This window comes from Copidosoma floridanum, unplaced genomic scaffold (assembly GCF_036245765.1).
Source record: "Copidosoma floridanum isolate Cflo_tuat_1 unplaced genomic scaffold, Cflo_Japanese_pri ptg000005l, whole genome shotgun sequence".
NCBI classification, from domain to species: domain Eukaryota; kingdom Metazoa; phylum Arthropoda; class Insecta; order Hymenoptera; family Encyrtidae; genus Copidosoma; species Copidosoma floridanum.
Window position 1 is genome coordinate 11238075 of NW_028321882.1, and position 26418 is coordinate 11264492.

The 26418-nt window shown below is 35.2% G+C and overlaps 1 protein-coding gene across 1 annotated transcript in view; it reads left to right on the forward strand.

Annotated features, from left to right (window-relative positions):
• The window catches only part of LOC106639008 (A-type potassium channel modulatory protein KCNIP1), a 303976-nt gene that overhangs the window by 240855 nt on the left and 36703 nt on the right, over positions 1-26418 (forward strand). The window contains exon 4 of the mRNA XM_014352436.2: positions 15453-15671. Coding sequence (XP_014207922.2) covers positions 15453-15671 — 219 coding nt within the window. The remainder of the gene's footprint in view (positions 1-15452; positions 15672-26418) is intronic.

A 26418-nucleotide genomic window follows, 5' to 3' on the forward strand; every position in this document is an offset into this window, starting at 1 on the left:
TTCTACTTATTTTGACTATTTGATACAATCATCATCAACATTTTATTCTTTTTTATTTTAAGTTATTATGAATTTTATATGATTAACGTGTTCAATTATTTTTTCAACATCCCCTTGACTTTGAGGTTTAATGAACTATATATTTTGCTGGTGAGATTTGTCTTATTCGAACATTCATGCTGTGATAAAGAGATTATATTTGATATAACTTTTACGCCTTTCATCTTTTCAAGTTCGACGTATTGATCATCTTAATAAATAAAACTAGTAGGAGAAATATAATTAATTTTATATTATTAAAATTTTTTTATATCCATTTTTTTTTAATTGCAAATTATGTTTCTATCTCCGTTTTTCTTGTACAAGATATTTATTTTGTACCTCATATGCTATTTGGCGTATTGATTAATTTGCTTTGATTATTCCCTTATTTAATCATTTTTTAAGCTACTGACTGAGATAATCACTTCATTTTTAATAGTTTGGATCATAAGAAGATCGTCCAGTATTTTGACATTTGATTATTGATGAATATTATATTTACTATCAATTGAATATCCATCATCTTAAATTACTAAGGCGTTTTGTTTACTAAGTTTTTCTCTGTTCTTATTTATTTATGCCTTAACTTTATTGTGTCATGAGTTGTGGTTATGAGCAGTTTCTATTTATGAATTATGCATTATACAGTCTGTATAATAGACAGAGTCTCTTACTGTATTTATATTCTGGTCAACATCCTCGATGAAATCATCAATTTCATTTCTCATATTATTTTTTGTGTTTCATTCAACTCTTACCTCACAGAACTAATTATATGTTCTGTGGGCATTACTATGCATAGTATAAGCAAAGACGTCCTCTAACGTCAAAAACAACTTTTATCTTATCTTATACTTACTTTCCATTTCAAATGTTGCCTTGTACTTCACATATATTTTTACTTTCTCTTATACACATACCAACACCTAGTATTGTGCAACTGTGCGAAGTAGTTTTGTATCAGTCTGTCAACAGTGAGTACAGCTAGACCAACTCACTATTTCCTTTTGCCGTATATGTAAGTATCCTCGACGCCTAAGTCTTTCAATATTAGACAAGACTTTTACGATTGTGAAATAATTTCTAAATAAATAGTTTGCTATTTTCTTATTTTAATTAAAGTCCTAGTCATTTTGCTACTGCAACTTCATGTACTCTTGGATACCCGAAAGGCAATTATTTACTGACCGTATTAAGATTAGTGCCTCCAGCTGATACCTAACTATTTGGCCTTTGAAGAATATTTTTAATGTTATAATCAATAGAGTGTTAATGAATATAGCTTATCTAATATTGTCAGTAAAAGAACGACTAAAATTTTTAATGAACATAAATGAATTTATGCAAGTAATTCAATTTATAGACATTTTCCATCCCATACGATATTGCCAAGGCAACTCAACTTTTTCAGTTAAAACTACTGTTTGTAGAAAATTTTTATACGCAGCAGTTGATAAAAATGCCACTTCAACCAGGACTTGAACCTGGAACTCTTTTCTTACCGGGAAAGTGCGTTATCAATTTCACCATCGAGGTCTCGGCAACTCCTCTCCTTAACTGTTACATTTTATAGTTTTTCAGCGATTTTTCTATCAACGCCTGGTCATATGGTACATAGAAATATTATAAATTAATCTAATTTTATCGATGGGTAAGTATTGATGCGAGTACTTTGATTTATTGACATTTCCCATCCAATTCAAGATTGCCAAGTCAACTCAATTTTTTCAGCGAAAACTACAGATTTGTAAAAAAATTGTCATATGTAGCAATTAAAAAAAAATGTCACATCGGCCAGGATTTAAACCTGGTTTTCTTTTCTTTCTAAAACTCTTTTCAAGCAGGTGTTGACACCAAAATCGCTGAAAAACTATAAAATGTAGCGGATAAGGAGAGGTGTTGCCAGAACCTCGATGACGAAATGGGTAACACACTTTCCCAGCAAAAATAAAGTTGCAGGTTCAAATTCTAGTCGAGGTGGCAATTTCTTTTAATTGCTACGTATGACAATTTTTCTATAAATCTGTAATTTTAACTGAAAAAATAAAGTTGCCTTGGCAGTCTCAAACTTGATAGAAAATGTCGATAAATTTAATTACTCGCATTAATACTTAGCCATCAATAAAATTAGATTAATTTCTAGTATTCTGATACACCATGTGAGCAGGCATTGACAGAAAAATCGCTGAAAAACTATAAAATGTAGCAATTGACGGGAGGAGTCACCAGTACCTTGATGGCGAAATTGGTAACGCACTTTCTCAGCAAGAAAAGAGTTCTAGGCTCAAATCCTGCTTGAGGTGTCACTTTTTTTTATTTCTACATATGAAAAATTTTTTTTAAATCTGTAGTTTTAACTGAAAAAATCGAGTTGTCTTAGCAATCTCGAACTTGATGGAAAATGTCGATAATTTTAATTACTCACATTAATACTTACCCATTGATAAAATTAAATTTGTTTCTCACATTCCTATGTACTGTAAATGAATTGACTTTCAAAATTTGTTAGTCAATTTTTCATATACACTCGGCTTTCCCTGAGACTTACCAAATGGGACATCATAGTGTGGTGACATAAAATGTGAAACTTCTTAAGTTTAAAATCGTTAATCCACTCCTAACACTTCTCAGAAGAAGAGTCTTTTTATTAAAAACGTATTTTTTTCGACGTCCATACAGTTTATTACGTCAAATAATAATTTATAAGAAATAAAAAAATGTAACTATGCTAAAAAGTACCATCAGATGTAAAACCGAGCGTTTTTTATGCCATAAAATAATAGTTGGCTTTAAAAGGCCGTTGATTTGCAGCTTCTTTTGTATAATTTATGAAAAGGGCTATTTGTTTAAGCTGTAAAAATTTAAAACCCACAAAAAATATGTAATTAAAAACCTTTTTTCTCTTATCTTATTACTTTATGACTAGAGAAACAAAGTCCTGGAGCCTAATCTCTACATTTTTTATTGCCTCAAAAATACAAATACATATTCTACCTATTATTCTTTAAAAATCTGGAACATGAAACAGATTACTGTGAGGGTTTTGATGAAACGCTGTAAACTTTTTCTTGACTGAAGTTTCCAGAAAACGTGGCTGTCTCTAAGCCTAAGGGTGATTTTCTCTGGCCTGTTATTGTAGCACAAGACTGGTTCGTGATGTCTGCCTATTGAAGGCTGTCACGTTTGCTCAAGCTTATTTTTTCTTAATAGCTGTTAGGTTTGCCAGGCGCAGACCTTAGAGAGAATCGGTGATTTCTGGTTGAACGCTTAGAATTGAGAGGGCAATTCAGTCGCCAGGATTCCCACGTCTAAGGGAATTTCCCAGCCTTGCGACGAACAACTCCGCTCATAATATCTACCAGTAAATGACTAACTTGGTTTAATAGTGGCCGGCTTTTTCTGTGGGTAAGCCGTTGGGACGACCACTGAGAAGGTAGCCATTGTGGCTGCCTGAACTCCTTAGGGTTGTTTTTCCTGGTTGCGAATGTGATATTCGGTACTTTTCTCAGGGATATATAACCAGATTTAATTTTGTTGCAGGTCACCTCGATTTTACTTCTACGCCACATTGCAGATCCTATTAAACTGAAGTGAAAAGCTAGCATATTTTTACAAAAATTTAAGCTTATTATTGCTATTGTTGTATATTTTTTCAAGATTAAAACTATACTAAAACCATCTAGGAAGTTTCATATTAAGACGTAATATTTCAGCAAGATCGGTTAAGTAGTTTTCGTAATCAGAAATTACTACGGGCTTAGCGACTTTGCTTTACATATTAGTAAGATATTTATTGAGGGTCTACAGCTTCCAGCACTTAATTTTATTGGGAGCCATTTTTAGTAATCTTGCATTATTTTAATAATGGATTTCTCGTGACCTTGTTTTATGAACCACACTTTGACAAGTTCTACGAATTAAACGCCTAATGTGACATTTATACATTTAACAATAAGCTAAAGCACTGTTAAAGCATGTCAGTCTTATTAAACAATTAATAGTGAGCAAAAAAGCTTGTACTCTAGCTTTTTTCGTCCTTCTTCTATGATTTTGCCAAAATCAAGCGAATAACATTGTCATAAATAAAACTTACTTTGAACTTTCTGCACCAAGAACTAATACCTGTTATGCTACCTTATTATAAGTGGAATTGAATAAACATGAAAGTCGATTTCTGATAACAGAGTTCATTTATTGTTTGTTTGCTTTGAGTAATGAAATAAATCTCACAAAAACGGCTTTGAGATTCGTGCCCTGAAATATTTATAACGTTTGTTCATTGGTATTCCTTCTTTATACTTTTCCCTTAAGCAAGATACAACAATATCCTATACAACATGTAAATAAAATTATTATAAAGAATATCAATGACTTATGCGAAGCCGATTTGAGTGTTCAGCCTAATACTGCCACCCAGAGAAGAAAGTTGTTAAGTGACTTTTTTGTTGAAAATGAGTTTTTTATAGCAATCAGTTTACAAGGTAATTTCTAATCTAACTGTATTTATAATTGACAATTTCTTAGTGATATTTAATAATGTATTAAATGTTCATAATGTCAAAAAAAAATTTTGATCTGACACCGAAAAAAGGGCGTTAGTGACATAAAATTTCGAATTGGCGTTAACAAGAAGGCGTAAGACCACTTAATCCCTTTTTAACTCTGTAAGGTGGATGAGAGAGCCCATAGATTTAACAATAAAAAATCGTTATGTTTTTGAAGTGGTTCTTGCTCTAGAATTATTATGAGCTGGGGCTTTTTTCACACAGAAAAGGAGGCGTAAGTGTAGAGCAGACAACGGCGTAACTTTAAGTAGTTTAAAAACAGATATACCTCCAACTTACATGCATAGAAAATTTGTTTATTCAAAGTTGTATTAAAAAAGTTAAGTGGAAATGAGTACAACTTGAATCATTGACATACTCAGATATCTGGGCCTTTTGCTGTTATCTCTCACTAAATGAGCTAATTTTTTTTAATTTCCAACGTTGCTTCTTATTTAATTTATGTTTTAATCTAATTTTCGTTCTATAGCCCAATTTGGTTCTTCATACACCTCAGACAAAAATATTTTACTTGATTTAGAGTCATAAATGTCTATTTTCTTATTTTCTAAATATACAGTTAAGCCAGAAGACGATTTCCAAAAAAAAAAAAAAAAAGTTCCCAAATAGATTTGAACCCCTGCCCTCTTGCACACTGAATGGGCCTGACAATGGAAAACAATAACTAAATTTTATCTTACAGTTCTAACTTATTTTTAATATAAATTATTTTTAATGCCAATTTTTATTTATTGTGCATTTATTGAGTTAGTTTCATTTTACATTAAATGAATAAGTTATTAAATAAAATATACTTTTTTGGTGTATGTTTTTTTTTTAATTTGAAACATTCATTTATTTTTCATTAATTTGTTTTTTTTCAAATAAATAAATTATTGTTTATACAATTTTTTCCGATTTCTTAGAATTTCCATACCTAAAAAATAATATTCCCGTACTGTATGGATATAATAATTGATTTTCATTGTGTTTACTTCTTTCACAATTTTTCTTTTATGATTGAAAACAAAATTCAGAGAGGTGGAAGGAGCGCAAATATATACAGCAACGCTGGAAATTATTTTTCTCAAGTGGATGAACTCACGTACACGCTTTTACGCATACTTGACCCCTTCTTTTTTCTGTCATTAAAAAAAAAAAAAAAAAAAAACAATATGGATCCATTTGAAAATGACATAGGTTTATCTTGAAGTAATTTTTTATACAAACAAAAAACAGGGGCTTATACAGATCATATAAATGCAAGTTTAAATAATTGTTCCATAAGGTTACGTGTTAAATTGTAAATTTTTAGAATTAAACATGTGAAAGAGAGTACAGTTGAACGATCTACAATTATTTTGAGAAATTTTTTATGGTTTCCTTAGTATTCCTTTGTTGCTTGAATAATATCTGTCGAAAAAACCTATATGTGATGAACGTCCTGAAAGGACATTCACTGGCATGTACTACTATACTGTCGAAAAAAGTGGTACAACAGGATGGTTGTCTTAATTTTTGAGACACAATTATATTTTTATATTAAATATAGACTAGGAATAAATATGTGAGCACATGTGATAAATGTGAACGTGACATTAAAGATGTAATCAGCGTAGGCAGTAGAGAGTTGTTTTGAAACCATCAGAAGATTTGATGAAAGTGCACAGTCTTCTACCGTCCAGCCTCCATATCGTTTGTATTGTATTAAGCCATTATATATATTGTTTATAACAGTTCGGTTACGAAACATTAAAATATATATTAAAACCACACTCAACTATCGTAGGTATACTCATTCCAACGATAATTGCACCACCTTTGTACACAGTATTGTTTCACGGAAGGTGTATTTATATTTATAATTATATTATCTGCCATATAACTTTATAAAAGTATAACTTCTTACTTGGATACCCAAGCACCCACTGTCTACTAGTTCTTCTCGCTCGTGTAATCTCAAGCCTTCTGTGCGAATTTTTTGCCTCTCATTTTGCTCTCCGGGAGTTCTGTGCTTCTCTCTCCTGCAAGCGATTGTGATGGTGGAGGCTGCTGGAAGTCTGAATGACACATGCAGGAGGAGGAGACCGAACTCAGTAGTCTGGGCTCCCCCAAGGATATTAAGGTCTCACCCCAAGAGGTGTCAGAACTGTTTTAGAACCACGAGGGCGCAGCGACCGAACCAAGACAAAACCAAGCTGTAGGCGTGACGTGCGCTGGGAGCTTCGGGTGGAACCATTAAGAAAGATGAAATAAAAAAGAGGATTAGTAGCAGTATAATGCACTGAATGAAATCTTTGCGCTTACGCTTAATGTAATTTTTTTCTGTATGCCCGTTCTTTGTTTCTTTCAATCTTGAAAAATTTATGGTTTGCTTTAAGAACGATATAATGAGGATAGTTTACTTAAGTTTGCATAAATAAAGTTCTTTTTATTGGTATGCTTTTCTTTATTTGGAAGTTCGTGGAACTTGAGAGCCGGCTCGTGTTGGCTTCCGCGTGGGTTAGTAGACATCGTGATGAGGGAAAATACGCTGGTACCAATGCAGTTGGTTATCACCAAAAGGGATGCCTCGAGGCAGGGAGGGAAAGCGTGTGTGACAGCTACGGCTTGCGTTTGCACGAGTTAAATGCGTGCATTCTCGTGCGTTATGACTTGTGGCATGCGTAAAGATAGTAAATACAAATATTCAGTCATTTTTCCTTTACTATGCCTGTCACTCATGATGTGGACGTCTTTTTCCCTCGGATGCACGCACACTCGGTTTCGCTGTTACTCATACCAATAACTTTACGCCCTAATAATGCACGTGAACACATGCAGGAGAATATCTTGTTCAAGTATTCATTGTTATTTTTAGCTTAAAATTTCCTAAGTATACTAAATGATGCATGTAAAAAGATTAAAAAAGATGTTGGGGAACTTGATGAGATGCTTGTTACCCGTACGAACAATCAGGTTGTGTTCTCTACAAATAGTGAGACCATTGAATATATGGGCTATGGAAATAGAAAATTTGTAAGATATGTGTCTTAACGTGTAAGAATTATAGTGTTGGGATGAGTGGCTTCTGACATGTTGCGTTTGCATGCTCAGGCTGACGACCTTAGCACATTCTATAGGTGATGTGCATTCATTGTGTTTGTGGGTACGCTCTACCTGTGTCTTTCCTTAAGACACAACTATCTCTGATTAACTCATTATTTTTTCTCCGTTAACTTAACTTGGATAAGGTTAGGAGGACCTGCACACCAAAGCCAGGATATGCTAGATTTGTTTAATTTAATAGAAAAAATTGCTGGGAAAATTCGATTTGTCCCCAAACAACAGCGTATTTCAAGTAAAGGCTCCAGAGATATGAACGTAAATTTGATTGATACCTCATCTAAAGATAATATCAAAGACTTGGGAGATAGAAAGATAAATTTTATTAATACCTCACCGAATGATGAGCTCAAAGATTGAAAAAATAAAAATTTAGTTTATATTTATATTAAATTCAAAGACCTACGAGACATAAAAGATTACCTAAAGAGCAAGCTATATAGTTTACATAAAGAAATGGCACAAGCAAATCATGAACTTAAGAAAGAAGTAATGAAAAGAACTTGTCAAAACATTTAATCACAAATCCATGTAAGCTTACGAATTAAAATTTCAGAAGTCTCAAAGAAAGATATTGTCGTAATCAAGAGATTAATAAAAGAAGAAAGGTATCAGCAGAGATCCTGGATGTCAACGAGGTTTGAGGCTGTTGTTTCTAAATATAAAAAGGTCTTGGAAGAAGAGAGAGAAGAAAATAGGAGATCCTAAGAGGCACTCCAAACTAAGTTTGAGCAGCGTTTAGCTGCTCAACAAATAAAAGTGGAAAATCTTGAGCAAGAACTGGCCAAGAGTCGAATATACGAGGTAAACAAATTAACTATCTCTATTCCAGGGCCCAATTCACGTAAGCAATTAATTAACTTAAACCCTGACTCTATCAATAGTTTGCTGATATTTGAACGTGGTACACCTAATGACAGTTTAAAGATAGAAGTTGTCAATAAAGATAGTTTAGGATGCTTTAATTGTTTCCTTACTAATAAAACTAAATTAAAATTATTTTTGAAACAATTACAGCCAGGATTGAAAAGTAAAAAGCTACTTAACGCAATTGATTCAAAATTAGAAGCTACTACAAACATTACTCAAGAAAAATGGAAGAAGACAAAGAGCAGACCTTAAACATAATACTAGGTAAAATGTCCCTATACCATCAAAACAGAGTATATCACATATTACTGAATCCTTTATGATTATTTAAAAAATTAAAGATATGAAAAAAAGTGACACAAAAGTGAATACATACTAAATACACAACAAAATTCACTTTGTTAGATTTGACCCTAAAAAGCAAAGTGCTACTAAATTTTGCCAATTTTTTGATGGTCTCATAAGAGATTTCTAACTTGTTACTTAGACCAACAGTTTCCCTGAAGATGAGAAAAGTGATTGTTCTTACTATATCGATGGAGTGCCAAATGTAAAAATAGCAGACTTTAATAGGTTATTTGAAGGCGAGGGTGGCTTACCTTATACATATTTAAATCAATATATCTTGAAACAGGAGACTGAAGGTTCACTCACACGATTATCAGTGGGTGCTGGAGTAAGCCAAGGTAGAACCAGTGCTGGGCCATAACAGCTGCAAACGCATCCACTGCCAGCAACCTGTGTTACGAGTGCAACGATAACGGGTATTACTTTAGGCGTTGCTACACTACGAACGGTTCGTCCAGAATCTACGAGAATACATTGGGAGGTGTGGAGCTAACTCAAATAAAACTAACGATTGGGATCTTAAACGCAACGGTGGTGACAATAGGAATAACAGTAATAATGAACAGAATAATAAATGGAAAGATGATAAACAGCATGCAAAAAATAACAACAAGAAAGCCAAAATTGATAACTAGAAACAATGCGAGAAAGGTAAAAATAATGTAGAATTATCTAGATCTAATGCATGTTGTGGTTTGCTTGTTGTTAATTCCAAAACTCTGCTCTCTATGCACAGGGAAGAAGCACTAGTTAATGGTTGCAATAGTAACCAAATTTCATTCCGTAGCAGACTAAGGTGCTACATAACATTTTGCTTAATCCAAACTTTATTTCGGAAAACATCAAAGACTGTGAAAGAAAATTGATTAAATGCAAGAACAAAGATTCCTCCATGGACTTAAGAGTGAAGGGAGAAGGGTATGTTTCGGGTAAGAAAAACCAAAACAGGACAGTTTTAGACAGAGTCATTTGGACTGAGGCGTTTGCTGGAAACTTGCTGTCACTTCACCAGTTTGCTGAGAAAGGCATGAGTATCCACCGAGATAACACAATGGTAGATACATTTGATCCAAGTCCTAATGAGACTCTAGTTCTGGGTGTGTACAAGAGTCCTTACTGGCTGGTAGAAATACTGCAAGATGGTCAGAACACAAGTAACAACAAGAAATGTAAATAAATTTGATCGTTTGATAATTTAAAATGCCTCTACAGTAAACACTGAGAACCTGAGAGACCCTGGAATCTGAAACAATGTATCCAAGGAGCTAGTTTAAACAACACTCAACAAAATGAGTTTGAGAAAAATATTAATATGAAAAAATTAATAATAAAGTGAGTGAGTACTTTATTGTAAAGAAACTCATGATTGGTGAGATTTCAGAAGCTTAAAGTCCCTTTACAGAGAAATATAGAATAGATGTGAAGGAAATAACAGAACCATGCTGTGGCACGTAAGATTCGGACATATATTGGCACAATATCTTAAGGCACTGCAAAGAAAGTATCTGGATAACAAAGCCAAATTGCTAAAATTCAAAGACTGCCTTTAACACTAGAAGAGTAAAGGCAACTAAACCGCTTGAGATAGTTCACGCTTGCAATTGAATACCGAGTGAAAGCAAAAAGTAAAGCAGGATGTTGTTAGGGAAATTTCGTAATAGGAGCACGAAACCTGGTGGGCTAAAATAATAAGATGTGCTATGTTCAAACTGATCAAGTCACAGAGTTGACAGGAGGCCAAACGGTAGAAGTTCTCCAGAAGTTGGGAGCTGAGCTTCAACTGGCCTGTTAAGATACTCCTCAGCACAATAGTGTCTCAGAACGGCCTAATCGAACTTTGCAGGACAAAGTGCAAGCCTGCATATATGACCCCCGGAACATGTGAGATTTAGCCTTGGGTAATGCAGTATATGTCTATGATCACACACAACACCGGTCTCACAAAATAATAGCCCCTTTAGAAAAGTTTGCGCCCAATTTAAAGATAGATATAACTCAAATCAGAAGATTTGGCTATGTGGCATTCATCAAGATACAAAGGAATACTAGAATCAAATTTGTCTCACAAAGTATACGAGTGGTGCTGATTGGTTATACCATCACTGGCTATATTTTTTTAAGACCAGAGTATGGAAAATTTTATGACAGTTAAGACGTAAAATTCCATGAAAGATTTGTATTCAGAGATACCTGGAGGAAAGACCAGATAGCAAACTAGAACAACCACAAGATTGACATTAAGTTAAATGGTTCATTAAGTTTTATAATGATAGTCCTGAACAGTTATAATTAATGGAGGGAGAATAAGGAGTAAAGAGAAAGCAAGATCAGTCCAAAAAAAATAGAGAGCTTGTTTCAGAAAACCTTAAATAATTTGCTACCATTAATGGTACAAGTTTTGCAGGAATTATCGACACGAACAAGTTAAATAAACTGCTTTAGTCTAAGGGTGATATTGATAGTTTGATGAAAGAAGCTGTCACAGCTCCAGATCGAGATCAATGGCTCAGAGCAATTGACGAATAACTAGAATCAATGCGTAAAAATCAAGTATGGAAAGTTGTAGAAATACCAACCATGAATGCTGAAGGAGTCAAGCTGAACATTATCGATTCTAGATGGATCTTGAAGATAAAGATGGAAGCACGAAGTTTAAGGGGACATTGGTAATTCATGGCTTTAGAGATAGGAACAAGTACGACCTACCAGAAGACTATGCTCCAGTATCTTGACTAGTTCTTGTATGATCAGTAATATGAACTATCAATAGATATAATCTAGAGGATTGCCAACTTGGTGTCAAGACAGTCTTTTTAAAAGGTTCTATCAAGGAAGAAATATACATCGAGATTTATTAAAACCTGCTTGATGATGACAGACTTAAGAAAGATAAGGTTTGTAAACTGGAAAAGGCTGTTTATTGACTCAAGATCAGCCCGAAAAGATGGAACGAGCGTTTTCGTGACAGTGCCTTCAAATTGGGTCTAGAGTCACATACCAGCGAGCCTTGCCTTTATACATAGAAAGAAGTGAATGACTTTCTAGTCTTGATCCTATACGTGTGTTACATCCCGAGTAGATACGAATTATATTATAACTAAAAACCATCCGTCCATAAAAATTCAGATAAGATATATTGTGAATATAAAGTAAGCTTTAATGACAAAAGGAGTTTGCATGTCGTTTATGTGTGCGCGTGTGTGTATTAGCTTTAAGGTGAATGCTTTATAATGTGCTGACATAGAATACGGCCAGCCTCATTGTAAAAATGCATGTATGTATGAATAAATAGTTACTTGCTTATTAATTGTTTAATTCTTATAATGTAAACTAATTAAAAATTTGTAATTCACACATTACTTCATTATATTCAAAATTGATTGTAAAATCCTCAGAAGGATTAATTTAGAAATTGTAAACTTACTGTCACAATTGAACTTGTATTTCGCGTTCTTATATTGCTAATATGAGCTTTCATCATCACTGACCCTAAAACTCAATCGCACTTGTCAGAAAATGCGATTGGTACTGTTGTATTGTATTTCCTAATATGTAAAATCATAACATGTAACATCATCGTGCGACTGTCAATGCAGTCTGCACGAATATCGCTCATTGGTTAACCTAATTCAACCAAAGGCCTCTTTCACTCGCTCTGATGCTATAAAAATGCACCATCAAGAGGGAAAAGTGCTCTCTTTACGTCTGTCACCTGTCCTCTAAAGTTTTAGTCAACTCTTGACTCTCGTGACTTGTGAGTACCTTATACACGTAAGGCATAACGTGTTGGCTAAGGCAACTCAAGTGCGTATCGAAAACATCAAAATTATCGGACTACGCTAAGGAGCGAGGTACAGCAAAGGCCGAAAGTGATTCCGGCGATAGCAGAGGAAGCAGAAATTGCAACATCCTATTTGCCACGAACTCGTTCGTGTAAGTTAAGGAAACACTGACGGTTACAGCTCGAAGTATTATGAAACTCCGAAGCAGCATTAAAAATAGTCAGTGACAGATGTAAGTAAAATATCAGTAATAAAATTTACGAATTTACGTTGAACCTTGTTATAGTGACTTGATTAAATTGTATGTCAAAGAAAAAATTATTATTAAATTGCTTTAATGAGGAAATACATTAATGACCTGTTTTATTTAAATAAAGATTATTATTTAAAACAAAAAAAAGCAAATAAAGCTCATGAGCTGAAATCTGAGAACCCCACGAATGGCACTTAAATAAAACAGTCAAGACCAAAATCTGAACAAGTCAGGTTATAACACGTGGATGATATGGTGATGGCTAGAAATTGTGTAAGGAAATTGAATGAAATTAAGTCTGGTCTGCAATCTGAGTTAGAGATGTCTGATCTGGGCAGAGTCAACACCTTTCTGGGTATTAAAGTGGAGAAAAATAGAAAACATAAAACGATTTTACACCAACACCATATAAAGAAAAAATTCTAGATACATTTTGATTTAACGATTTAAAACCACAAAGAACACCAATGGTGACAAATCAAGTCCTAAATTGCTAACGAAAAGATAGAGAACAATCAGAAGATGCTGGTGAGCTGAACAAAAAAAGAACTAGAGAAAATATACCATACAGAGAAGCAGTTAAGGGTTTTGCTATATCTGGCTAACACGATTGGACCGGATACCTTGTACTCTGTAAATGTACTAAGCAGACACCAAATCTGCCTAGCTGAAGATGGTTAGAAAACGGTTAAGCGAGTTTTTCGATGTTTGCTGCACACAAAAACTCTGGGATTAATCTACAGCAGCTACAAATATGAACTGAAAACCTATTCAGATGCTACTTAGGCAGACTGTAAAGGCTCAACTACAAGAGGTGGATACCTTATAAGATTCTATGGCAATACAGTTGCCTGGAAGATAAGGGAACAAAATTACTTCGTGATCTTAGCCTGCGAGGCCAAATACGTGGCGATGTGTGCTGCAAGTCAGGAGTTGATAGGGCTGGAACACTTGATAAGCCTAATGTTGTCACATACTCTGTGGCCAGTGAACCTTTAGTGTGACAACAAGGCTACTCGAGCAAGTGCTAAGATAGATGGTGGCAAAAGACTAAGACACATGATCGAAATCAAAGCTCATTACGTTAAGGAATGTGGAACAAGAGAAAAAATAAATGTCAAATGGATTCCGTCCAAAAAACAATTGACAGACATCTTTACAAAATATCTAACATTCAAATTGCATGAAAAACTAACGAGGAAAATTCTAAATATGAGTGAATAACTGATTGCATGGTAGTTAAAGATGGATTTGAGATACAAGACAATAATTTCAAAATTGGTAGATAGTCATAATAGGCATGTCAGTTGGTGCTGCTTTCTTTACATTTTAGGTCATCGACAAGCATTGAATGAGAGATCCCAATGGCCAACTGGTTTCTGTTTTTAGCTGTCCACTCATATAAGTTGAGTTTCTCCAAATTTTTATTGTAAAAATTTTTTAAAAACTCACTTCAGATACGAACATGAGAGGGTGTGAGATGTATATTTGGTGCTTGCAACTAAATTTATGTATACGTGGATAGTGGAGAGTTGAGACGGTACGGCGGTGTACTGCGGCGCCACTGTTTTATGTTTTTACTCTCTTCCTACCACGTATTTAGTCAGTCTGTCGATACACTCTCTCACTTTGGTTTTTTGCTTAGTAACACGTCTTTGTTTTACTTAAGATTTAATTACATTGTATTAAAGCCTCAAGATAGTTAAGATAGTGCTTACTTAAGATTTGTTCAAATAAGCGTTTTAATTAAAAAGTGAGTGACTTCAATAAATACTTCTTCTAACATCCGCACACCCATACCTTTTAATCTCACAGTTATGTTATTTTAATAAATATTTTCGCAACACTACAGCGTTCTGCAGTAATTAGATCCACGACAATAAATACCGTTTCATAATATTGAAAAAGTGAATAATCTATAATCAAGGATTATACCTGTAAATCCATAGCATATGTATAATTGTCCAATAATAATTACATATTAACATGATTTAAAATAAATTAACTCTGAAAATGTTAAAAAAAAACTTATTAATACATTAACTACGAGAATTTTATAAAGTTTTAATAATAAATAAATTGAAAAATGTTGCTTACCACGATATAGACGCATGTCAAATCATTTGAAAATTGAGAATATACTTTAATTTTTAAGCACAAATTTAATATACTATTCATAAAAACACAATAAAAGTAATATTTTTATTTTTGTATAGTTTTAAGGAATTGTTTAATCACAACTAAAGAAAACGCATGGTGTTGGATCTTACGCCTAACACCTTCACCAGTTCAAAGAGGAAATTTTCTAACACTGATACCTCAAAAGCTACATAGACGTTTTTTTTTAATCATACAGACTACTTGTGATGCCTCGATAAGTTTTTACCCTAAATACCACAAAATTGTCACGTTTGTTGATTTGGTGTAGAAAAACTTTCTTACTTGTAGAAAACATATTAAATCTGGAAAGAGTAAGTTACAGCCTTAATAAAATTTAACTTTCATTAGGAATTCTTGACAATCTTATCAAACATTTCACGAGGCTCAATGGACGAAAAGCTGCAATGGGTGTTTGGACTTTACGACCTTGATGGGGATGGACTAATTTGTAAAGAGGAAATGGTAGATGTCGTCGGTTCTATCTATGAGATGCTGGGACATTATACGACGCCTCACATATCTGAGCCTCATGTAGCAGCACAGGAGCATGTCGATCGCATATTTCACGTGAGTATAAGCAGAGATACTCGTATTTGATGGATGTTTAATAAATTTAATGCATAGAGATGGATTGAGTCCCTAAATTAAAGTAATAATTATAATTTTTTAAAAATCACTTAAGCACTTCTCTAGAAGTATTCAAATTTTTTTTTAATTTGTTGACTATCATATCTATTCCGATGCCTTTCCGAGATGAAAACTTTGTCTGATATCATATTATTGTAGCGTTTGGCATAGTTAAGGAAATAGCCACTATAACACTATTTAACATAGAATGGCTTACTGTAAGCTCCTCATTTCAAAAACTAAGACAACTTGTTGTCTGTGTAAGCACGGTAAAGTGGCTCACCACTTGTTCATCTTCCTCCTTAGTACCTAGACTACTGCTTTTGCTAATGTAGCAAGTGGGCTTTCTTCTCTTCTACGGTTCAGCAAGAGTTTAAATACTGAATATGTGGTTCTTCCATCACTAAGCAGGGCGAGCAGTAAGCTTAGGAGGTCAACTTTTCTGGTGCCTCCAAGTGCGTCCAAAAAAAGCAAACTGATTTCTCTACTCGCTATGTGGCCAGTAATTGTATCAAAAATTTTTCTTTGCTCCCGTAGTAACGTGGGCTCTGCTTGGGCAACATGTACCCCTAAGGCGACAGTATCATAACTGAGTTGTTTCATAAAGTCAGTGAACAAATCTCCCGTTCTTTGGGGGAAAAGCATATAAAAATTGGTGATCATTTTGCCAACCATCGCAAAAATCTTGTCTCAAATGAGTTTTAGCGTTTCGTTAAAAACTAACTCATTGTCGACTGAAAAAGTCCCTTGGTACTTGCGAGAGATACCTTCTTATTAAGCTACCTTATATTTATCTCATAATTGTCTGGGATTGGAGAGTCAGCAGAAGCTTCTCATAAAAGTGAAGAATTCTTGCACCATAGTGGGTAACTGGCACAATATGGTGTCCTTCATCGTTGCGTTCCAGTGGCCGTTATTTTTTAGCAGTCCAATCGCTTCACACGATTCTCTGAAAGTTGCCTTTTCTTGTCAATCTACGATTCTTAAAGCTTGAAAACCGTTGATGCCCCAAAATCTAATAAGAAACAACCGTACGCAATAACACTCAAAATTTGTTACATGTACGGTGTAAGGACTGCCAAAAGCATTTAAGGACTTTACTCTAGGCCATCCATCGACAGGTCTTTCGTTCACCCGATGCTTCTACTCCTTCCACAACGCATTTCACGTGTAATGACGTGGCTCTTAGAGTAATGTAAGCTCATCGTCCTGGCAAAGGCGGAGATATGCGGTGAGGGTGGTAACAGGTGGTATAGCGGCTTGGTCATGCATGTGGGCCTTAGTGAAAAATATGCGCTCGCCGTTGGCATGGTGGACGGTAAGGTGAATCACTGTTAGGTGCTTTTCACAAAATGGTAGCCCGAGTATTCTGTACACCGCTTCGTTACCCCTCACATATCAGCCCACCTGAAACATCTGCACTTCATCCTGTGGGTCGATCACAGCGTTACCCTGTTATTACTCCCCTTGTTTATAGATTTGCAAATCTATGAAGTTGACTGGACTAAGCTGCAAAAACTCTACATTTATGTGGGCGTCAAATATCTTGCACAGAAGTACCGAATAGGGGACAAAACAGCTATTGTCCACATAACAGTCAACTTTTGTCTAGCGCCTCTGATGTGAATTTCAACTGTACGTTAATTATCCTCGGGAGCCTTACGCCTGTATAATGGGTAACCATTTTAATTGACTCGCGTATTTTCATTAAGTATGTGAGAATATTTCTTAGTGCACTTCTCATCCTTGATGCAAGGGGCCGCACGGTTTAGTAAACCACAGGGTCCGTGAATCATGCTTCTAGTGACGGTATCGTATAACTATTTGTCTTTAGTTGGGTCGCGAAACTGAGCAGAAAAAACTGCATCTATTTGGTTGAGATGCAACTTTTCTTTAAGCCTTAGCAATAAATGGCAATAAATCATTCACATTTCTTTTGAAAGCAAAATTAATGCTATGTCAGTCTACGCCATTGACAGAATCTTTTTTATTTTAAGAAATAAAATAATAAGTTAACGTTTTATACAAACAAGTTTTTTCAGACGCTCCCAGATTATCTCTGAACAAACTATAATATTTTTGTTCACAAATAATGTTACATATTTTTTTGGTCATTATTTAAACTTATATAGATTTAGTTAAACATTTCTTAGCTGAAACGTATTTCTTTATCTAGATCTTTTTTTTTTTATGTTTTTTTTAAGAAAAGGCGAATTAAAGCATTAACATGATCTACCTTCTAAATCTCAAATTTAGTTAACATGTAAAAGAGAGAAATTATCTTTACAATCAAAAAAATTCTTTAAGAAAAATTCATTACACTTATTTTTTTCAATCTTAACTCTAGAGTAACTATGGGTATTACTGGCACTGCTGCAATTACTGACAGTCAATAGAAATAAATATATACAAAATTATTTTATTTAATCACGTATCAGTACAAAACATAAATTTGAATTATTTTATCAATGATAATACATGCGGTTGTGTGATTCTCTCTCAGAAAATTAAATTTTACAGCAAAAAGCGACTTGCTTTCAATGGTATTTTTATTAATAAATATGGCAAAATCACAGAAGAAACAATTTATTGAATGAAAAAAAACCTTTATTTTTTGATGAATGCAATGAAAATTAGTTTTTCATGTTTTTTTTTTTTTAAATTTTGATGTCAGTATTTGGTACAAAATTTGTCGCTACTGTTAAATTACTGGCAGTAATTTGGTAAGGTACAGCCATCTAATCTAACAAAGTCATCAACCACTAAATCCTCTTGCTCAGTATATGTCTTGGCCTTCTGAAGATATTTTTCAATCAGTAAACAAAAAGAAGAGTGAAACTAAAATCCCATCAGTTATATCAGGTCCTATGTAGCAAAAAATCAGTGAAAAAAAAAACGATAAAGTTGTTGAATTGGAAACAGCAGCCGAAAAAAATGAGATCAGAGAAAAAAAAGTGTTACAAATAAAAAGTTAAAACGACATATTAATCAAGCAAGAAAAAAATTTTTTACAGCAATAAACTAGAATCGAAAAAGAAAAAGCCAAACTTGTTGCACACCAAAAAAAAATGAAATTGAACAAAAAAATAAATCCCAAAAAGAAATTTTGGTGGAGATAAAATTAAAAAAAGATTTAAAGAATCCATAAGCGAATTGCAAACAAAATTGAAACACATTGATAGCTAAATAATATTTTTTTTTTTCAATGATTATAGATTTTGTTAGACTAGGTAAATGTTATTGTGATTTCACGTGATAAGGGTCAAAAAATTATATTTTCCAGTACTACACGGCCAGTAATTCAAATTTAGACAGTATTAGGGGGCCAGTAATACGTGTGTGGTGTCAGTAATAGAAGCATGTTGACTATTCGCGAAAATATTTATTATTAATAATATGATCTCATTTATGTGCACTTAAAAAATCATTTATTGTTTTTTATTCAATAAAGTTAATAATGAAAAATAATGTATTAGATTGATACGGTTTTCTTTTTCATACCATACATTAAAGTAGCTTCAGTCAAAAAAGTGTCAGTAATACCCAGAGTTACCCTAATGTTTTCTAGAATTGAAAATCAACCAAAAAAATTGTGTTTATTGTTATGAAAAACAAACAGCAATCACTTCTTTAAAAATGTCATCTATTTTTCATCGTTATTTATTGAACCTATTTCGATTGCAATATCTTCAAACGTTTCATACGTTATTTCTGTATATGTTCTAATATCTTTGTATGGTGTCAAACTCGTTACTTTATTTATGACAAGTTTGAAAAAAGCTTTCCACGATCTTTTAGAGATATAATGTTGAATCTACCTAACGCAGTATATTTATTTCGTTTTATTTCCTGGATTTTTGATTTATTATTAAATATTTAGTATTCTGGAACGTTAACATACTTATTTAATTTAGTTTGGTTGAAACCAAGCTGTTTACTATAAATCATAGTATCTTGACTTATTATAACCTCAGCCGCATCTCTGCGGTAAAATTGTATTGGTTTTTAAGTCATATCAAGTTATATTACTATTTGCACCTCCCTCTTCAGGACTCATTACAGTTTTAAAAAAGGTCCTAAGTCCCCTTACAATTTTTAAGCTTATTGTTTGAGGAACGCTCTAATATTTGTTTAAGCCATCTTTAGCCACTTTCTACCACTCTCTTAATAATTATTTATTATTTATATATATATTTTTGGTAGCACACTTTCATACCACCTTTGAGGTGATGCTATGGCGTGCTGGTTTTTTTTTTTAATTGTCAAACAGTTGACTTATTGTTTTTTTAAATACGTATGAAACATGTAGCACATGCTTACTAATTAATTTTGTAAGTTTTTTGTTATATAAGGTAATCTAAGCACGTGTTATATTATATATATTTCAAAGAGTGTTTATTTTATTATCAGAAGGTAATGTTGTAGGTTAATGTGCATGCGATAGTCTACGTTTTAGGAACTTTATTTTATAAACAGAAGCTCATTTATTTTTAAATTAAATTGTATAGCCTATCACTTTTAATCATAAGGTATGCATGTAAAAAAATTTGTTGACTTGATCTTTCGGCACGCAATAGACGACTCAAGTTTTTTATATTAAGACTGTACGATTATATAGATAAACAATTTTGTAACACAGTTAGATGACTATTTCAACTGTTGTTATTACTTTTCTTAATTATTGTTATTTTTATTATTATCATTATGATTACTATCAAACTAATAATTAAAGTAATTAGTACTATACGCTAAATAACCTGATGGAAACATCAATGGTAATACTACTGGATTTATAAACTGGGAGAGCTTATTTAGACATATTTCTTTTAGATGGTTTTTTGTTGATGATAGCCACACGGATTTAATTATTCTGCTAATCCTAAGTCTAGAACAATGATTTATTCGCATTTAGCAGTTAATAATGTATTGTAGGTATGTTGTTTTTTTTACAAAAAAAAAAACCATTTTATAATTAGAAACTTCTTTTACATTAGAATTTTAATTAAAAAATTGATAGTTCTTGCCACTAGTTTTTTTTTACTATTGAAGTCGGATGTCTTAAGTGATTTTTAATGACATGATTGTTTTTACTTAAAGTTACGTCTTGTTCAATTGCTACTTGATCGTCATACGTATATGATTAACCACGTTTAAGTATTTTGTTCTTATTTAATTTACGAGTATAAGATGCAACGTGGCAAATTTATCCTTGAATTTTGATGTTATGAATGGATTTACTTTTTTGTTTATCTAATTATTTGTGATATATGCTAAGCTTAAGATTTTATTATAATACTGGATCAGTATTCAAAAAGTTTTGTCATGCAAATGAAGTTTTTTTAGTTTTTTGTCATGTTCACCCACAGGATTTACACCAATTTTGCCAGTGTGACAACAACTACATTTCTTACGTTTTTTTTCTAGAACATTGCTAAATAATTCTTACATTTTAAACTTATTTAACAATAGCAAGAAGGTTGTATTAAGGATTCGTTATTCTTAATTATATTGAAACGATAAAAATCCTTATAACGATAATTTTCTATTCCTTTTAAACTTATAAGCATATTTATGTCATAAGTATTATCAGTTGATTTTTGTTGTCTGGCTATTTGCAAAGCTCAAACTCTGTAAGAGCTCCTAGAAAGATTACTTTTTTGTTTGCGAGGCGTTATATCAACAACAATACCTAACCTAAACAAATCTATTATTAATACACCATTTAAATTGTTGTACATTCAAAACATAAACAAGAAATTTACACTACAAATATAAAATATATAAAAAAAATATGAATCTCCTCCAAATAATATTATTTTGCAAACGTCTGTCTGCGGCACCTGCCCTTGTACGTGTCTCCCAGTCCAGGTCCGAGTAAACATAGTCTGTAATGTAATAGGTAGTGATCTTGCCTGCGCAGTGAAGCGCTATAGTTGTATAGCACCGCATAGCCACCACTGCCATCATGACGCCGTCCACTACGCGATGACCGTGACAGGACGTCACTACAAAATTTCTTTGACATGCGCACGTTCTTAGACTGTATATATGTATCGGTATTCCTGTAACAATTTCGAAAAAAAAGTCCTAATACAAGATGTCAGCTACCTCCAAACCAAATTTTATAGTAATTGGTCCAGCTGTTTGACCGCAAAAAGGTAACACATACACATAAACTTTCACCACTAAAAAATCAGTAGGATACGCTCAACTGTTATGTAGATAGCGAAGCTCTTACTTTGCTTATGCTTCACTACATTCCTCCGTTACAAGTTCAACGCAATTTTATAATTGTAACTTTAGCCATTCTGGACTTTTGATAACACGCTTCGATTTTTAACAGACATTCAAATTTATCTTACTGTCTACATTTTTGTTACAAAGTTTTACAGACGTTTGCTGAGTAGGCTCACTTTCTAAGACAATTGGCTCTTCACTTTTATTTGCGTTTGTTTTGGGCTTATGTCAGGGTTGTTGAAACATATTAACATAGGTTTGTTCAGCGTAAAGATGTACATCAGATAAGTTTGTATCGTGTCTGAGTCGTCGTTTTTTTTTTTTTTTTGTTTGATGGAGCAGGGAGGGGAAAATCTTCATAGACACCCCAGCTTATCCAGTGTGTAGGTAATCCTGGTAGTGTCGGATTCACCCGGTGTGCCGACCAACTAAAAACTAACCTCCCCGCATGGAACAGGTCCGTAAGGACCACTTTCCTAGAAAAAAAAGGGCATAAGAGAAGAAAGAAAAAGGAAAATAACAGAGAATTTCGAAGGCCACCTCGCTCTCGAAGAGATGAGAGGAGGGGGCACTTATGCATCTGGGCGAAGCTCGAATCTTGGCTTGCACCGGAATAGAGTTAGAAAAGCTAAAATTTTGTGTTATTGTATGTGTGTGTGTGTAGATGTGTGAGTCCGCTCGGTATTGTGTATTTGGAAGCGTACTTGTGATTAGTGTAAGTGTTGTATAGGGTTGAGGCCGTAGAGGATACGGCAGATAAAAGGGTGCTCCTAAAGGGAGCGCACGAATTGAAGTCCCGTTCGTTTCGTCGAGATCATGGAAATGGAGATGATGCATCAGATGGAAGCAGGGGATATTGAAGACCTAGAGTGTATTGAGGGTTCTCGGGGTTCTGTGCTAGAGCGCAAGGATGTCTTATAAGGTCGAAGCGACCGGGTTGGAGGTTCGCGAATGCGGCGATGATGGGGTTTAAGTGGTCCGTCATAAAGGCGCGGAATTTAGACGCAAGGACGGGGGCTGCTTGTACTGGAGGGACGATGTTAAACTCCTTGATAATCTGGGTATTCCTGATGTACCACGAAATGCCCAGAACTGACCTCAGAATCTTCATGAAGGGGCCCTGGATGCCCTGTAGTCGGTTTCCCTTTGCAGCGCCCCACGTTGATATCGTGTAGGTGCTAATGCTTTTAATGATGGAGTTGAAGGTGCGCAGCTTGGTCTTCTGGGAGACGGCTTTGTTGTTGAAGAAGGGCTTTAGTTGCACGAAGGCTCCATATGCCTTTCCGCGGGTGCTGTTGATGTGCCGAACGCACGTAAGTCGACGGTCTAGCGTTACGCCAAGGTACTTGGCGGAGTAGCTCCAGTCGTTATCTACTCCATTGACCCTGAACATCTGCAATTTCTTCCTGAGATTTTTCCAGGAGACGAGCATGGCTATAGTCTTTGCCTCATTGACGACCAGTTTCCAAAGACTATACCAGTTGAGTAGAGTGATGATATGCTCGTTTAGAAAGGTGGTGCACCGTGAGTGTTGTTTTGACGTGCAGCTGACCGCGACGTCGTCTGCATAGACGTACGTGTTGATGTTTTCACGCTGGGGCAGGTCGTGGCAAAAAATGTTAAAAAGGGTGGGTGAAAGTTCGGAGCCTTGGGGGACTTCTGAGGTTATTGGACGAGGGTTGGAGAGGGAGTCGCCTAATTTAACGCGGATAAATCTGTCCGAGAGGTAAGATTTGACGGTGCCGATGAGGTAGTGCGGAAAACCTAACTGAATAAGCTTATACAGGAGGCCTTCGTGCCAAACTCTGTCGAAGGCCTGCTCTACATCTAGGGAAGCCATCGCGGTGAAGTTTTCGTGGATGAGGCTATCGGAGAGGTCTTCGGTAACTCTCAGAAGCTGGTGTATGGCCAAATGTCTGGCTCTAAAACCGTACTGCACGTCTGGAAGGATGTTATTTTCCGTGGCATGCTTGTTTAGGCGGGTGAGAATGACGCTTTTAGTGATTTCACTGGGCGATGAGAGTAGGCTAATGGGTCTGTGGCTCGCGGGGTTGCTGAGAGGTTTTCCTGGCTTTGAGAGGCAGATGACTGTAGCCACCTTCCACGCAATTGGGAAATAACGAAGGCGCATCACGGCGTTGGTGATATTGCAAATCGCCGTGATAAATTTTTGAGGGAGGATTTTTAGGACGCTATTGGAGATACCGTCACTGCCAGGGGCTTTTCGAGTTTTTAGGGATCGGATTATGCCTCTGATTTCGAAGGGTGTGCAGTGTTCAAAATCTGGATTGTCAGGGACCTGTTGCTGCACCGTGTGGGTGATCCTCGCGTGTTTTTGCGCTAGTTCTTCAGTGCTAAGGTTGGGGGAGCATTGATTTTGCAGCGAGTCTGCAAAGATCTCTGTTTTGTCCGAATCTAACGAGTAGAGTTTGTTCCCTTATTGAAGGGGAGGGGAGGGAAGGCCGTTTGTTACGGAGTTTTTTTACGACCTTCCAAGCATTTCTTGGGTGGGACTCTGCCTTGGCTATGAATTTGTTAAAATCCTTGTTTCGGAATTCGAAGACTTTGGATTTGACTTCCCTTTCGAGGGAGTTAAAATGAACTTTAAGTTCGGGGGTTCTCCTTTTTTGCCAGAGTTTCTGGACTCTTTTCTTCTCCTTGATGAGACGCAGGAGGTCGCGAGGGAGTTTAAGTGTGTGTTGGGGAGCTGTGGTTGTTGTGGTGGCTTCGTGTGTGCATCTGTTGAGTTCGTCAGTGAATTCGTCTACTGCTATGTCGAGTTCCGTTTGGGACCTGATGGGACGATATTTAGATGGGGAGGATTCGAGGTTATACGCAAGGTGGACCCAGTCTATGCGGCTGCCGGTGACGGGTAGGGTGAGAAAGGATCTTTGGATATCTAGGTAGACTGGGTTATGGTTGCAAGGGAGGTCTGGAAATGTTCGTGGTTTCGTAGGGATGGTGAAATTTTTCGTCAGGACTATGTCTATGATGTCTGGGTCTTGGTCTGGTGAGCTGGGGTAGTGAGTCGGTTCACTTGGAACCTCAATGTTGATGTTGAGGTTGCGCAAGTGTTTGAGGAGGGAATGACCTTTAGGATTTTTGTGTTTGCATCCTCACGATTTGTGCTCAGCATTTTAGTCACCAGCAACTATCGTCGGGATGTTGGAGTCAAACAGCGGGATGATGCATTGGAGGTTTGGATCATCCGTTAGAGGAGAATAGAGGGAGATGATTCTGATGGAGGTAGATGAGGTGGTGTGTACTTCGATGCCGACTGCTTCGCAGTTGGCAGCGTCCGTACTTATGACTCGATGGCGGATGCCCTTGCGTACAAGTGTAGCCACTCCGCCATGGGATTTTTCGCGTCTATCACGTCTGTGTACCGTGTAGTTTGGTATGTAGAGTGTTTTTGTGTTGTCTAGGTGTGTTTCAGTAGAATAATTGTTAAAAATCATATAAAGATAACGTTGAAAAAATAAAATAAAAAGTTAGTATACAATTCAGAGATGTGGATAGTTTTGAACATTTTTTTCTTGATTGGCCCCACTGTGCAGAGGTGTGAGGACTAGGCTGCGGGACATCAGCCTTAAGTATATTGCCTGATGCTCGGGGGATGGAGGGGGGTCATGCTAGCAATAGTTTGTTGGGATGACGAGCCCTTAGCTGTAAGCTCATGGTTAGGGACCTCGTGTTTAAGCACTTGAAGATGCTCGGGTGGGTGGGGTGACAGCGTGATCACCACGTCTGTGCAACAAGCCGTCGACTACAAGGGCCTGCATGCATTGCAGGGGTGGATGCATTGGGCTGCCGGAGCATGGCTTTTAAACAAAGCAATATTTTACTCTTTTTACTTATTGAGCTTGATGAGTTCTATCATTGTCACCAAAAATAAAGCAGCATTGAGTTTTTTTGATCTCGTATTTTTTATGAGCAATCCGAAAACCAATGAAAATGATACCTGACTTTGTTGTCAGGTATGTTTCATTGATTACACTAAAATTTTAGTAATGTTTCATTGATTATACTAAAATTATACCTTATGTAAAAAAAAGACAAGTTTAGTGAAATAAATTTTTATGCATTCGACCCATATAATTTTATTTTAAAAGTCTCAATTAAGATAGTTTACCTGGTCAAATGTTGTATCCGTGGTTTTTTTACATGGTAATAAGCTTGCCAGCCCTCTAGAAACCATAGAGCACAGTCATTTAGTACTTTCATAACTCGCAGAAGGTTGATTTCTCTTATCTTACAAAATAAGATGACAGATAGTTTTTTGGTCACCCATGTTAACGGTGTATTACATATAAAGCCACTATAGTCATAATACTATTAAATTTGGAATTTCTTAGTCGTTTTGCAATACTTAAAGCAGTCTTACCTGTAACATAATCTATGATTGACTGGTTGACTGATTAAACTGAATAAACGTTTAATTTTTTTGCGT